Genomic DNA, 14789 nt, shown 5'->3' with positions numbered 1-14789 from the left:
TAAACACAGACTAGATGAATTATTTATTACTAACAGGAACAAAAAGCAAGGAACAAAAATAAAATTGGGTTGCCTCCCAACAAGCGCTATTGTTTAACGCCCTTAGCAAGGCATAAAAACGCGAATAGATCTAAGTATTTTCATCCTTGGTATGCAATCCATAAGTGGCTCTCATAATAGATTCATATGGAAATTAATTTTCTTCCTAGGAAATTGTTCCATGCCTTTCCTTAACGGAAATTAGAATCTAATGTTTCCTTCTTTCATATCAATAATTGCACGAATCCTTCTAAGGAAATGTCTACCGAGAATAATAGGATATGTAGGATTGCAATCTATATCAAGAACAATGAAATCGACGGGCACATAATTCCTATTTGCAACAATAAGAACATCATTAATCCTACTCATAGGTTTCTTAATAGTGGAATCTGCAAGATGCAAATTTAAAAAACAATCATCAAATTCACAGAAACCTAACACATCACACAAAGTTTTTGGAATCGTGGAAACACGAGCACCCAAATCACACAAAGCATGGCATTCATAATCTTTAATCTTAATCTTAATAGTAGGTTCCCTCTCATCATAAAATTTTCTAGGGATAGAAACTTCTAATTCAAGCTTTCCTTCAAAAGATTCCATCATAGCATCAACGATATGTTTAGTAAAAGCTTTGTTTTGATTATAAGCATGAGGAGAATTTAACACGGATTGCAACAAGGAAATACAATCTATTAAAGAACAATTATCATAACTAAATTCCTTGAAATCCAAAAGAGTGGGTTCGTTGCTACTTAAAGTCTTGACCTCTCCAATCCCACTTTTATCAATTTTTGCATCTAGATCTAAAAACTCGGAATCATTGAGACGCCTTTTAACTAAAGTTGACTCATCTCCAGTCCCATCTTTATCAAGATTAATATTGGATAACAAAGAATCAATAGGAGTTACATCAATAATTTTTGGATCTTCATCATTATTATTTAGAGCCTCAGGTTTAGTGGCCATCTTATTAACTAAGGTGGCTTGTTTATCAGAAATTTGGCCTACTAAATTTTCAAGATGAGCAAACTGAGATTTCAAACCATAAAACTCTTTAGACATATCATCGAACTCTTTATTCATATACTCCATAAAACCTTTTTGTTCTTTAAGCTCGTTTCTAAAGAAATTATTATGCTCAAATTGTAAAGACATAAAGCTTCTAACATTATTTTCAATTTCTTCCAACCTCCTAAGGCGAGGATCAATGCTTTTTGGCTGCGCCATCAAGGAAAACACGCACACCAGCACACAAACACACAAGAAGCAAGCGAAAAACATGAACGGAAGAGGGGCGGAGAAAAGGCAAATCTTTTTGAAAATCATTTTAGAAGTGGGGAGAGGAAAACGAGAGGCGAATGGCGAATAATGTAATGCAAGAGAGAAGAGTTTGTGATGGGTACTTGGTGTAACGCCCCGAGGATCATCTACAGTAATCTCCCCTCTAATCTTGCCAAGTCGTCTTGTTTCTCAAGCTTACGTGCCACTTGCTCAAAGTCAAAACTCAAATTCAAATTTAAATTGAAAGTCAAATTTCTGTTTCCTCAAACTGTCCAACAAAAATGTTCGAGATATTGCAAATATTCTCTAAGAAACTTTTATGGTTAAACCAAAATTATGTGAAATACAAAAATGCCTCTCACCTGTTTAAAACCGTGCCCAAAACAATAAATTAATCCATTTGCATTTATGCAAAATCCAAATGAGTTCAAATGCTACCAAACCTTTTTATGGCAGTACTAAATATTGCAAAGTATTTAATGTTGCTAGTGAGACATTTTACAAGAGTCATTCGGTGCTCCAGTTAAGTGCAAAACAGAGGCAAAAGAAATAAAAATGGAAAAAGAAAACGACTAGCCACTACTGTGCCACTGGACCCATGTGCTACAGTGCACATAGCCCAGCCCACCACCGGCCTTTCCCTCACCTCCCGCTACAGGAGGCAGAGGAGGTGTGCGGCGCACATCCACGACGACCATGGACGTGGATGGCCTCCACGCTCCCCCACGTCCTATAACTATGTCCACAGAAACCCTAGCCCCCAACTTGCTCAGCCCCCCTCTCGATCCCCCTTCGCCCCCTTCCTCCATGGCTTGAAATCGAGCTCGGACCGCCATCGTCGCCGTCGCTCGGGAGCACGACCAGGAGGTCCGCCAAGGTCACCGTCGTCCGTTCCGAGCATCGATTCGAACCGGGGAGCTGCGCAACCATCGTCATCTTCATCTTCTCTGCACGGCCTTCACCAACTCGCCGTCGTTGTCGTCGCTCCCGTCCATCCCGACCCTCCCCGAACACGCCAATGAAATCACCGTGAGCAACTCCATCGATTCCCCCTTTCCCCGTCGAATCCGTCTCTGTAGAACCTGTACATCGCCGTGGCTGAACTCGCCGGAGCTCGCGCTCACCGCGTCCGCGCGCGCCCATAACCGCGCCATTGCGCTCCCCTGCTAGCCAGTCTGCGCCCCGTACGTGCCCAGTTGCTGCCTTGGCCGCTCGTGGCCCCTGCGCTGCGTGCAGCCGCAGCTGTACGCGACCTCGCTCCCCTGCTGCTGCTGGCTGCCCACTCGCCGCTGCTCCCTCTGCTGCACGCCCCTCCGCTCTCCGGGCGCACCCGCTGCGACCCGACCTGCCGCCATTGCCCCAAGCGCGGCCGCCGCGCCTGCCTTGCATCAGCTGCACCTCGCCCGTCCACCCGCTCTGTTCCCGCGCAGTACCCCGCCGCATCCCCTGCTCGCCCGCTGCCGCCCTGCCGCTCCCCGCCGTGCCCGCTCCTACCGCCGCTGACTGCCGGGGGAGCGTCGTGGCCGCCGTCCCTCCTCTACGCGCGTGCGAGGAAACCCCCTGCGTTGACCGAGTGATTTATTAGCCCAAAATTAGTTAGTACACTCGTGCATATTCATGCATATTCGAGAAAAAAAATTTATTAGCCCAAAATTAGTTAGTACTAATCCTCCTGCTAATTAAGCCTTTAATTTAGTTTGCTACATTGACATGTGGACCCACACTTACATGTGGGTCCCAAGTCCAGTTGAACTAGTCAAACTGTTGACTGGGTAGATCCAGTCTATGACATGTGGGCCTGGTTTGACCCTGTTGACGAGTCAATAATTGACTGGTCAACTGCTGACTAGAACCCATGGACACCACCTGTCAGCCTCATGCACACTCTGGCTGGGTACACTTTTGGGTACCCATAGCCATTTTGCTATTTAATTCGATTAATTAATTAAATCTAGGAATTTCATAATATTGTTTTAATCTTCGAAAAATCATAGAAAATAATACGTAACTCAGATGAAAAAGTTTATACATGAAAGTTGCTCAGAACGACGAGACGAATCCGAATATGCCCTCCGTTCGTCTGTCAGACGTCCCTAGCATAGCAAACATGCAATCTTCCCCCTCCGGTTCGTTTGTTCGAAAATGCCAAATACTGGGGAAACTTTCCCGGATGTTATCCCCCTTCACCGGTAACGTGTAGCACTGTGTTAGGTAACCCTTAGCACCGCATATTGCCATGTTATGCTTTGTGATGCTTTGATTTCTCTATTATTTATTGTGTTTCCCCTCAGTTACTTCTTTCCGGTAGCCCCGAGACCGCGGTTGAACCAGTGATCGACTACTTCATCGTTGAAGATCCGTATCTGTCTGCCGAGCTTCCAGGCAAGCAAACCCCCCTTCTTCATTCTGATATCGCCTATTCTCTTCTCTCTTATGCTTGCATTAGAAATTGCTGCTGCTACTGCTTTACCTATTTTGATGCATAGCCTGATCTTGTAACCTGCTATTGTTACCTACCTGTTTATCCTAAACTTCTTAGTATAGTCTGGTTAGAGACCCATTAGAGACCCCATGTTGACACAACTGCCCTGCTGGATTATCAGAACACCCGATCAACGGGATTGAAGACTAGGCCCCGGCACCGCACAACACTCCCCTTAGTTCTACGATATCGCAACGTTACTATCGAGTGCCGAGGGTGATACATCTTTAGCACTTCTATTGCTAACTCTGTGGAGTAGTTACCCGGTCGTGGTCATCGAGGGTGATTCCTCCTTTTCCACTTTCGATAACGATGCTGTCGTGCAACCCCTCAAGTTTGAACCTCGAGGGTGGTTCCTCCTATGTTCACCTTGATGATTACATCGAGTGGAATCCACCTAGGGTGATTCGTCGGGGTTTCTCCCTGGTGTTTGGACACACGGATAATTGGACTTTACAACTGTTACTTGGAAAGGTGGGTCGACCCTGAGGGGTACCCGCCAGTGATGTGGAGACGGGTTGACCTGGAGGGTACCCAAGAGTTGAATACGAGGCGTGACCGGGCATTCTTAGCCCTTGCCGCAAGTCCTCGAGACGGGGCGATGGGGTCACATCTTTCGTGAGGCTCTGCTCCTGACCGCACAACCAACACACTAACGGTTTGGATATTTGATCCGAGGGGCCTCTGGCCTGTAGCACTAACCATCACGTGGCCATAGTATGGGCGTTCTGCGTTGTATGCATTAGTCGAAGCTTAATAGACGTTAGCGACTAAGCGGCGCGCGCTGATACGTCTCCGTCGTATCTACTTTTCCAAACACTTTTGCCCTTGTTTTGGACTCTAACTTGCATGATTTGAATGGAACTAACCCAAACTTACGTTGTTTTCAGCAGAACTGCCATGTTATTTTTGTGCAGAAATAAAAGTTCTCGGAATGGCCTGAAAATTCACGGAGCAACTTTTCAGAATAAATAAAAAATACTGGTGAAAGAATCAGTGTCAGGGGCCCACACCCTGTCCACGAGGGTGGGGGGCACGCCCCCTCCCCTAGGGCGCGCCCCTGCCTCGTGGGCCCCCTGGACGTCCACCGACCTCAACTCCAACTCCATATATTTGCTTTCGCGGAGAAAAAAATCAGAGAGAAAGTTTCATCACGTTTTACGATACAGAGCTGCCTCCAAGCCCTAATCTCTCTCGGGATGGCTGATCTGGAGTCTGTTCGGGGCTCCGGAGAGGGGGATTCGTCGCTGTCGTCATCATCAACCATCCTCCATCACCAATTTCATGATGCTCACCGCCGTGCGTGAGTAATTCCGTCGTAGACTTGCTGGACGGTGATGGGTTGGATAAGATTTACCATGTAATCAAGTTAGTTTTGTTAGGGTTTGATCCCTAGTATCCACTATGTTCTGAGATTGATGTTGCTATGACTTTGCTATGCTTAATGCTTGTCACTAGGGCCCGAGTGCCATGATTTAAGATCTGAACCTATTATGTTTTCATGAATATATGTGAGTTCTTGATCCTATCTTGCAAGTCTATAGTCACCTATTATGTGTTATGATCCGACAATCCCGAAGTGACAATAATCGGGATACTTCTCGGTGATGACCGTAGTTTGAGGAGTTCATGTATTCATTGTGTGTTAATGCTTTGGTCCGATACTCTATTAAAAGGAGGCCTTAATATCCCTTAGTTTCCACTAGGACCCCGCTGCCACGGGAGGGTAGGACAAAAGATGTCATGCAAGTTCTTTTCCATAAGCACGTATGACTATATTTGGAATACATGCCTACATTACATTGATGAACTGGAGCTAGTTCTGTGTCACCCTATGTTATAACTATTACATGAGGAATCACGTCCGACATAATTACCCATCACCGATCCAATGCCTACGAGCTTTTCACACATTGCTCTTTGCTTATTTACTTTACCGTTGCTACTGTTACAATTACTACAAAACTGCTACCGTTACTTTTACCACTGTTACAGTTACTTCCATACTACTTTGCTACTAAATAGTTTGCTGCAGATACTAAGTTATCCAGGTATGGTTGAATTGAAAACTCAACTGCTAATACTTGAGAATATTCTTTGGCTCCCCTTGTGTCGAATCAATAAATTTGGGTTGAATACTCTACCCTCGAAAACTGTTGCGATCCCCTATACTTGTGGGTTACCAAGACTATTTTCTGGCGCCGTTGTCGGGGAGCATAGCTCTATTCTTTGAGTCACTTGGGATTTATATCTGCTGGTCACTATGAGGAACTTGAAAGACGAAAGAACTAAGATTTATCCCTCAACTACGAGGGGAGGTAAGGAACTGCCATCTAGCTCTGCACTAGATTCTACTTCTATTATGAATAAGCTTGCGACACCTAAACCTGCTTCTGCTATTAATTCTGATATGTCGCATGTTATTGATGATGTCACTTCTACTATGCATGATACTTATGAGGAAACTACTTCTGTGCTTGATACTACTGTGCCATTAGGTGAATATCTTGATGAACAACTTTCTAGGTTAGAGAGAATGAAATTATTGAAGATAGTGATGATGAAGGTTCTCCCCCTAAATATGAATAGCCTGTTGTTCCTAAGGGTTATGTTATGGATGAAGAAACTGCTACAGATTTTCTTGCTTGCAATGATAGATCTGATCTTAATAAGTTATTAGCTAAACTGAAATAGAAAACTCTGAATGCTAGAATGAAATATGACCCTACTTTTGTTACTTCACCTATCTTTGTTATGGATAAGGATTATGAATTCTCTGTCGATCCTGAGATAATTACTTTGGTTGAATCTGATCTTTTTTATGGCTATGAATCTGAAACTGCCGTGGCACATCTTACTAAATTGAATGATATAGCCACCCTGTTCACTAATGATGAGAAATCTCACTACTATTATATCCTTAAGATATTTCCATTCTCATTAAAGGGTGAGGCTAAAACTTGGTTTAATTCGCTTGATCCTGGTTGTGTGCGTAGTCCCCGGGATATAATTTATTACTTCTCTGCTAAATATTTCCTTGCTCATAAGAAACAAGCTGCCTTAAGGGAAATATATAATTTTGTGCAAATTGAAGAAGAGAGTCTCCCACAAGCTTGGCGAGGCTTCTCAGATTACTTAAGTAAAATGAAATACTTGATATCTTTTATAATGGACTAACTGATGCTTCCAAGGACCACTTGGATAGTTGTGCTGGTTGTGTTTTCAGGGAAAGAACAGTCGATCAAGCTAACTTGCTATTGAATAATATGTTGACTAATGAAAATAATTGGACTCTTTCTGAACCAACTCCTGAGCCAACTCCTAAACCAACTCCGAAGAGGAGGGGTGTTCTATTTCTCAGTCCTGAAGATATGCAAGAGGCAAAGAAATCTATGAAAGAAAAAGCTGTCAAAGCTTAAGATGTTAAGAATTTACCTCCTGTTGAAGAAATACATGGTCTTAATATACCATCTATTGAAGAAATACATGATCTTGATAAACCGACACAGGTAGTAAAGGTAAATTCTCTCTATAGATATGATAAAGTTGAAATCCCGTCCACTAAGTTTGCTAGCCAATGCTTGGATGAATTTGATGAATTTATGGCTAGACAAGAAAACTTTAATGCTTATGTTGGTAGAGAATTAAAGAGTAATGCTTACATGATTGGATGCTTGAGTGATTATATGGCTAGAGTTAAAGGTGAACTTAAACTCATTAGTAAATATGCTTCTATGGTTACCACTCAAGCAGAACAAGTACTTAAAGCTGAAAATGATTTGCTCAATGAATTAAATAATAAACATGATTTTGCTCTTAGAGTGGCTACTAGAATGGGTAAAATGACTCAGGAACCTTTGTATCCCGAAGGCCACCCTAAGAGAATTGAGCAAGATTCTCAGAGAAATAATTTAGATGCACCTAGTCCTTCTAAAAGGAAGAAAAAGAAAAATGATAGGACTTTGCATGCTTCTAGTGAAACTGTTGTAGACACACCTAGGAATCCCAATGATATTTCTATTTCTGATGCTGAAACACAATCTAGAGATGAACATGAAACTAGTGACAATGTTAATGATAATGTTCATGTTGATGCTCAACCTGGCAATAATAATGATGTAGAGATTGAACCCACAATCAAAGAATCAATGTTATGATAAGAGAGACTTTGTTGCTAGGAAGCATGGTAAAGAAAGAGGACCATGGGTTTAGAAACCCATGCCCTTTCCTCCTAAGCCATCAAAGAAAAAGGATGATGAGGATTTTGAGCGCTTTGCTGAAATGATTAGACCTATCTTTTTGCGTATGCGTTTGACGGATATGCTTAAAGTGAATCCTTATGCTAAAGGGGCTAAAACGGGACAAAGGACACTAGGGTTTATACTGGTTCGGCCCCTTGCGGTGAAGGTAAAGGCCTAATCCAGTTTGAGGTGGTATTGCTTATGTCTCGATTACCAGGGAGCGAATCCGCTTGACCTAGCTTTCGATTTGTTGTCTCTTCTCCTGAACCGCCATTGGGTCGTCCCTTTATATATACAGGTTGACACCCAGCGGCTCACAGAGTCCTGGCCAGCTCATAAACAGTGTCCGGCTCGATGACTATCTATTCATGCCTTACAATACAAGTCATACATATATGGCGGTTTACCCTCTCGGTCCTTAAGTCGCCTTTGGGCCTTGGGCCCTTAACTAAACCGCCATCTTCAAATATCCTCGTGGGCTTCATATGATGAATCGTCATAGGTATAACCCGGCCCCTCTTGGGCGAGTCATACCTAATAGTTATATCCCCAACATTAGGCCCCAGATTGATTTGAACTGGTTCATGTCAATCTTCAATACTTAGAAAAAATCTTCTCTTCTTCATCTGTGCGAGAATTTATGACCCGCCATGACGTCATCTTCTAGATTTGTGATAACCTGCCATTAATTCCAACATATCTCAATGGATCTTTATCTTAATAGTCATTCCGAAAATGGAGGCGTCTGGGTAGCTGGATAACCATGTTTCGGCCTCCTCGTTTTTTGCACCCACTTATTAGCCTTTCCTTATAAATAGCCACGACTAGTCTTCTTCTCATTCTCCCCCTTTTCCATCATATTCTACCTCTCGGAACCCTCTGCCGATCGAGCTCTGCCGCCGCCGCGAAGCACCTCGTCCTCCTCAACCTTGGCCACTGCATCAACCTGTGTCGGATCAGAGTACACCGGCGCTCCACCGTAGTCGAACCTGCACCTGTAAATGCTTCTCTTCCAGCACGTCAGATCGCATTAGGGTTCCGACTATTCATCGTGTTCTTGGTAGTTTCTTCATAGTTCCTCCACTGTAGCACCTTTTGATCTAGAAACGATATAGAAGTTATGTGGTAGTTGTTTTGCCTTCGCCTTCAATACCAGCGGACTCCCCTTTCCTTGGAAAGAGATCTCATTAGAGCTTATGAACTCCCCTGTACTTGTTTTAGGTCTTGAATTATTTCTTTTTTCTGAACTTCCGCTGATCTGAAATGATACTTGCAATCTGGGAAACCTATTTGTACTGTACTTAGCAAAAAACTGCACCTTGATAGATCCACCTAGCCATGGCGGCTCATATCACCGGCTTTAGTTGCAATGCTCAATAGATAACATCAAAATGCTCATGGCGGCTTAGATGACCTAACATAATTAGTCATATACCATTAGGCCCCTTTGTAAGCCGCCATTCTGAATATGTGTTGTAATACCTTTTTCCTCCGGCTTAAATTTTGAACTGACAAATTTTTTCCTTTCCTTTTAGGATTCCTTCTTCACAATGCCGCCCAAAACAACCACTTCCTATAATTGCGTTTGCTCCATCGTCACGGAGAATACACTTGAAGACTTTGTGAAAACCGGTTATCTGCCAAAAAGGGATGTCATGTCTTACTGCGCCCCTAAACCGACAGAAGAGAAACCTCAGTCCAAAGAAGGGGCAATCATTGTCTTCACTGATCATATGAACCGGGGCTTTTTCCCGCCCGGCTCTAAGTTCTTCGGGGACGTTCTACACTTTTTTGACCTCCATCATCAAGACATGGGACCCAATTCCGTGTCTAACATATGCAACTTTAAAGTGTTCTGTGAGGTGTACCTTGAAGAAGAGCCCAGCTTGGAACTTTCTAGAGAATACTTTTACTTGAACCGCCAGAACGAATACTCCAATGGACCTAGCTTGGAACTTGGCGGGGTCTCAATCTAATGAAGGAGAGACGCCATTTTTCCTTATGTGCAACCGCCGAGTCATCCCAAGGACTGGAACCAGACATAGTTCTACTACCATGATACTTCTCCGGCTGATGAGAACCCTCTGCCCGGCTTTCGCGCCCGGCGTCTCGAATCCAATCATCCACTCCCCGACAAGTTGTCAGTTGGTGAACGCAAGAAGCTCTCCCCTGGCATTGCGAAAGTCAAGGCTCTATTGGGGAACGGCTTAAATGGCATTGGCTTGGTTCGATGCTGGGTGGCATGGCGGATCATCCCCTTGAGCCGGCGCTCCAGTTTAATGTGTACCTACATGGGCGAGAAGAAGGATCCACTGTGCCACAGCTCCGAGGAGTTGACTGATGACCTTATCAATGAGATGACAAAGTCCCTTCTGAATGGGAGCCTAGCTGATTGCAGCAAGGTGGGCCTAAGCCCTTTCTGCGAGTCTAACCAGGCACCAAAAGTAAGCCGCCGAACTGGCTATTTTACCTTCACCCTTAATACTTTGTTTTGAATCTACCTTGATGATTTTCACAGGCTGATGATGACTTTTGGAATAAAGAGTATGATCATGAAGCTGCAAAGAGAGCCAGGAAGGCCAAGAAAGCCGTTAGGAGAGCCACCAAGAAGAGAGGAAAGAAGCCCAACACTTTTGATTTACTTCAACTGGATGACACCTCTGAGTCGGAGGTAGCCCTTGATTCTCTTGGCTTTTTTTCAACCATCTTATTGACACTGACTATCATCAGGATGACACGGGAACGAGTTAGGGAGTGGAAGAAGAGGTAACTATTATTTCCTCCGACTCCGAGCCTTTGCCAAGACAAAAAATCCGAAGAGTAACCCAGAAAGTAAGATTTTCACACCCCTTAGCTCATCTGGATCCTCACTTTATTTTGAAGCAACAACATCACGAGAGCCGGCGACGGACTCGGATGAGCAAGGATGTGGAACTCTCCTCCGGTTTACCGAACACGCCGAGGAAGTATCGAAATGAGGTCACCCCCGACTTGAAATCTTTTTATCCTTTGACAGGTCTTACTCGCCAGCCACTCAATTCTTCCGACTCAAATTATCAGGAAACATCTCACTCCTCTTCCGGTGATTCAATCCAATCCAATATGTCGGCTTTCAAGACTGCTCCCGGGTAATGGCAGATTACTCACCATTTACTCATTACAATCCTTTTATACTTGTACTGACCTTTATGACTCATGCAGTGGAAAAGCAAAGCCCAGCAAGAGGGCAAAGAAGAACAAGCCGGCTGAAGAGCCGAAAGTCCATGAGCCGGAGCTCCAAACCGCAGCTCCTGAGGCCTCTATTCCTGGACTGTCTGGGCCATTTCATGATATGCCAACAATGACTGTTGACCCGCCTGTTGATCAAGCCACCGATGACTCTTTAAATCTTGAAACTTCAAGCCTTGTCAAGACAGCCAATACACAAGATGATGATGTAGAGATCACCAAGACCGACTTTACTGAACCGGGGAGACCTACTAGGCCAAGCATTCTGCCAAGGAAGAACATGTTGAACCACACAAAGTACGATTTGATGTTGCCAACTATGCTCAACTGGGCATTGGTGAACTATACTCTGGCTTTCTCAGCCAAGTACACAACAGCCGTGACCTTGAGATGGACATGGTGAAGCAAATGCACCACAAATTTGAGGTATGATCTATTCCACTCTTAAGTTATGCATATTCTGCCAGCCCCCAAGTTTACTGCTTATGCTGTAGATTTGATCACCATGAACATGAATAATAACCCTTGAAACAATCCTTTCAAAATCTGGCTTAGAGTTGTGTATTTCTCATGAACCGGCTATGGCCGGTTGTAAACAAGAAATATGCATTAGCCCCCAAGTGCCAAGTACTCTTGCTCGCAAAGTTCTTGGGACTTATTCACATAAGCCGCCACCTAAATAGAGCTTTCGATAGATATTAGCCCCCAAATGCCAAGTGTTGTTGCTTGCAAAAGGCTTGGGACTTGATATGTTGAACTAACGTTAAATTGTGACTTTAATCATGTGTTTGTACAGACCACCACTGCTGAACTTCAATCAGAGCTGTCTGACTTGAAGACCCGTCTGGAGCTGCAAGAGGCTGAGACCCAGAAGGCGAACTCAATGTTTGAATCTAGCGTGGGTGAGGCAGAAAAATTGAGAACCGGCTTTGAAGCTGAAAAAAGCGCCTGGGCTGAAGAAAAGATTGCTTTGACCCAACGGGCAGAAAAGGTAGAGGCGGCTCTCGAGGAAGCCACCACAGAACTTACCGGCTTAAAATGCGAGGTGTCTCAGATGGTGTCTGCTATCTTTGGTAAGTCGCCTGATGACTGTCAAATTTTGAATATCCTCCTTGATGATATTATCTGCTTTTAACTCCTCTGTGATTATTATGCAGGCCCTAGGAGCAGCAATCTCAACCAAGACATGCTTGTAAAGCTAAAGGCGATTTACACATTGGTAGAGCAGCTTTACACTGGTGCTCAGCGCGCATTGGCCACAATTGCCGCGTCCAATGAAGCCCCCACACTCTTGGTTGACGTGCTAAGGAAGCTTTCTGTGCTGCCCCAGCGGTTTAATGAAATGAAGCGATCATTTGCGAGAGCTGGAGCCATGACTTCCTTAAGCCGGGCCAAAGCATGGATACCGGAATTAGACCCGGCCGACATCTCTATCGGGTATCCAAGCCTCAAGGAGGACAACACTCCGTTTGAACAGAAAGACTTTGCTGCTTGCGTGAAGGAGATACGGCCTCTGGCCAGCCTGATTGCCAATGAGACAGACCTCACCAAGTATCATCTGGCTTATGACATGGGAAATCAGAAGATGCCAACACCGTCTTATAAAGTGACAGGCCTGACCCCCCCAATCCGTAAGCACACCTTTGCCCCTGAAGTTGACCCGTCCAAGCTAATTGATGATGAAGCTGAGTTTCAAGCATTGAGTGGCATTGACTGGTCGTCATCAACCTTCCAGGATGTAGAACAGGACAAAGAAGCGGAGAGGGTCGATCAGGAAGCATCAGGCCAGCAAGAAGATTGATCCACTGGGCGGTTCATATTTGTGGCCTTCTAAAAACAGTTAATCATTTGGACTCTAGGAGTCATGTAATAGGGTAGCCACAACTTTGCTCTGTCGTGCCATCGTGCATGTTTTGGTGCTCAATACTATTAAGCCGCCACATTATGATCTTCTTTTATGCTTATCATGAGGTTTGACTGGTGCAGATGAAAATTTTGATTTACCCTGCACATAAATAAATCACAAAATCCCTGGGCGGTTTACCGCGGGGCAGGTCATAATACCTTGCATATAACCACCGATTCTTAAACAGCTATAGATAAGGCTGGTTGAAGCAGAGTTTGAATATAACAATGATAATATCATACCCGTGAAATTGTGCTGCCGGTTTACAATACCTGTGCAGTAAGGGTGAATACCCAAAGCTTTAGAAGCCAATATTTCCAAGTGCTGGATATCATCATGTACGGGCGGCTTGTCGCCTCTTATTAAGCCGGGTAATATGAACCACATGCAAGCATCAAATATGAGCTGTAAGACGAAAGGCGATATGGCCAAAACCATTTAACCAAAAATGAGATAGTATCAAGAAGAACCGGATTTGTTTTTCAAAAAATTAGGCTAAATGTCAAAAAGCAAGGCTATGCTTCGAATACGAGCAAGAAGCCGGACCATAAGGGTTAATAGCTATGATTCCAATATGATCAGGAAGCCCCAAAAGGTTTTTGGCATTGCGCCGATCAAAGGGGTACCGACAGCTATGATTCAAATACGATCAGGAAGCCCCCCAGTGACCTTGAAGTGTTGGCGTTGCGCCGATCAAGAGGGTACCGACAGCTATGTTCTCTTTGGTGAATACACCTATGTTTGAACAGGAAGCCCTCAAATGACCTTGAATTGTTGGCATTGCACCGATCAAGAGGGTACCGAAAGCTACGTTCTCTTTGGTGAATACACCTATGTTTGAACAGGAAGCCCTCAAATGACCTTGAATTGTTGGCATTGCGCCGATCAAGAGGGTACCGACAGCTATGTTCTCTTTGGTGAATACACCTATGTTTGAATAGGAAGCCCCCAAATGACCTTGAAGCTTTTAACGAATCTGATTCGAATATGATCAGTAAGCCGGATCAAAAGGGGTTAAGCTACGGTTCGAATATGATCCAGCCCCCAAATGATCTGAGTGTTTACGGCTATGGTTTGAATACAACCAGGAAGCCGGCCAAAAGGGGTTAATAGCATGATTCGAATACGATCCGCCTCCAATTGGTCTTTGAAATTATGATGACGAAGACAAATGATTGTTGAAGATGAAACAACAGAGACCCTGCTTTATTATAATTATCATAAAATATACATCATCAAAAATATGTACATCATAAGAGCCGGTGGCTCAAGTGTAGTAAGGCTGAAGATGAGCAATATTCCATGGTCGGCGGGTCTCCTCCTCCGACTTACGTGAGTCCTTGTGCTCTCGAATATCGATAAGGAAGTATGACCCGTTGTTCAAGTTCTTGCTGACCACAAAGGGCCCTTCCCAAGGTGGGGATAGCTTGTGCATGTAAGTCTGATCCTGGATGAGCCAGAGCACCAAATCACCTTCTTGAAAGGTTCTGGACTTAACCCGGCAGCTGTGGTAACGACGCAGATCTTGTTGGTAAATCGCCATGAGGGCTGCCGCAAGGTCGCGCTTCTCATCCAACAGGTCAAGTGCATCCTGACGTGCTTGTTC

General features: G+C 44.2%; 1 protein-coding gene across 1 annotated transcript; it reads left to right on the top strand.

The window, feature by feature from the left end:
- Positions 1–11065: 11065 nt before the first annotated feature.
- On the top strand, positions 11066–13078 carry LOC119303830. The gene is made up of 4 exons (XM_037580982.1): positions 11066–11177; positions 11251–11703; positions 12074–12350; positions 12435–13078. The coding sequence occupies exons 2-4, from the start codon at positions 11668–11670 to the stop codon at positions 13076–13078; spliced, it is 957 nt and encodes a 318-aa protein (XP_037436879.1). The 5' UTR covers positions 11066–11177; positions 11251–11667.
- Positions 13079–14789: the final 1711 nt, after the last annotated feature.

Source organism: Triticum dicoccoides, chromosome 1B (assembly GCF_002162155.2).
Source record: "Triticum dicoccoides isolate Atlit2015 ecotype Zavitan chromosome 1B, WEW_v2.0, whole genome shotgun sequence".
Lineage (NCBI taxonomy): Eukaryota > Viridiplantae > Streptophyta > Magnoliopsida > Poales > Poaceae > Triticum > Triticum dicoccoides.
The sequence above is the reverse complement of the archived record's forward strand: the minus strand, read 5'-3'. Positions and strand labels throughout refer to the sequence as shown.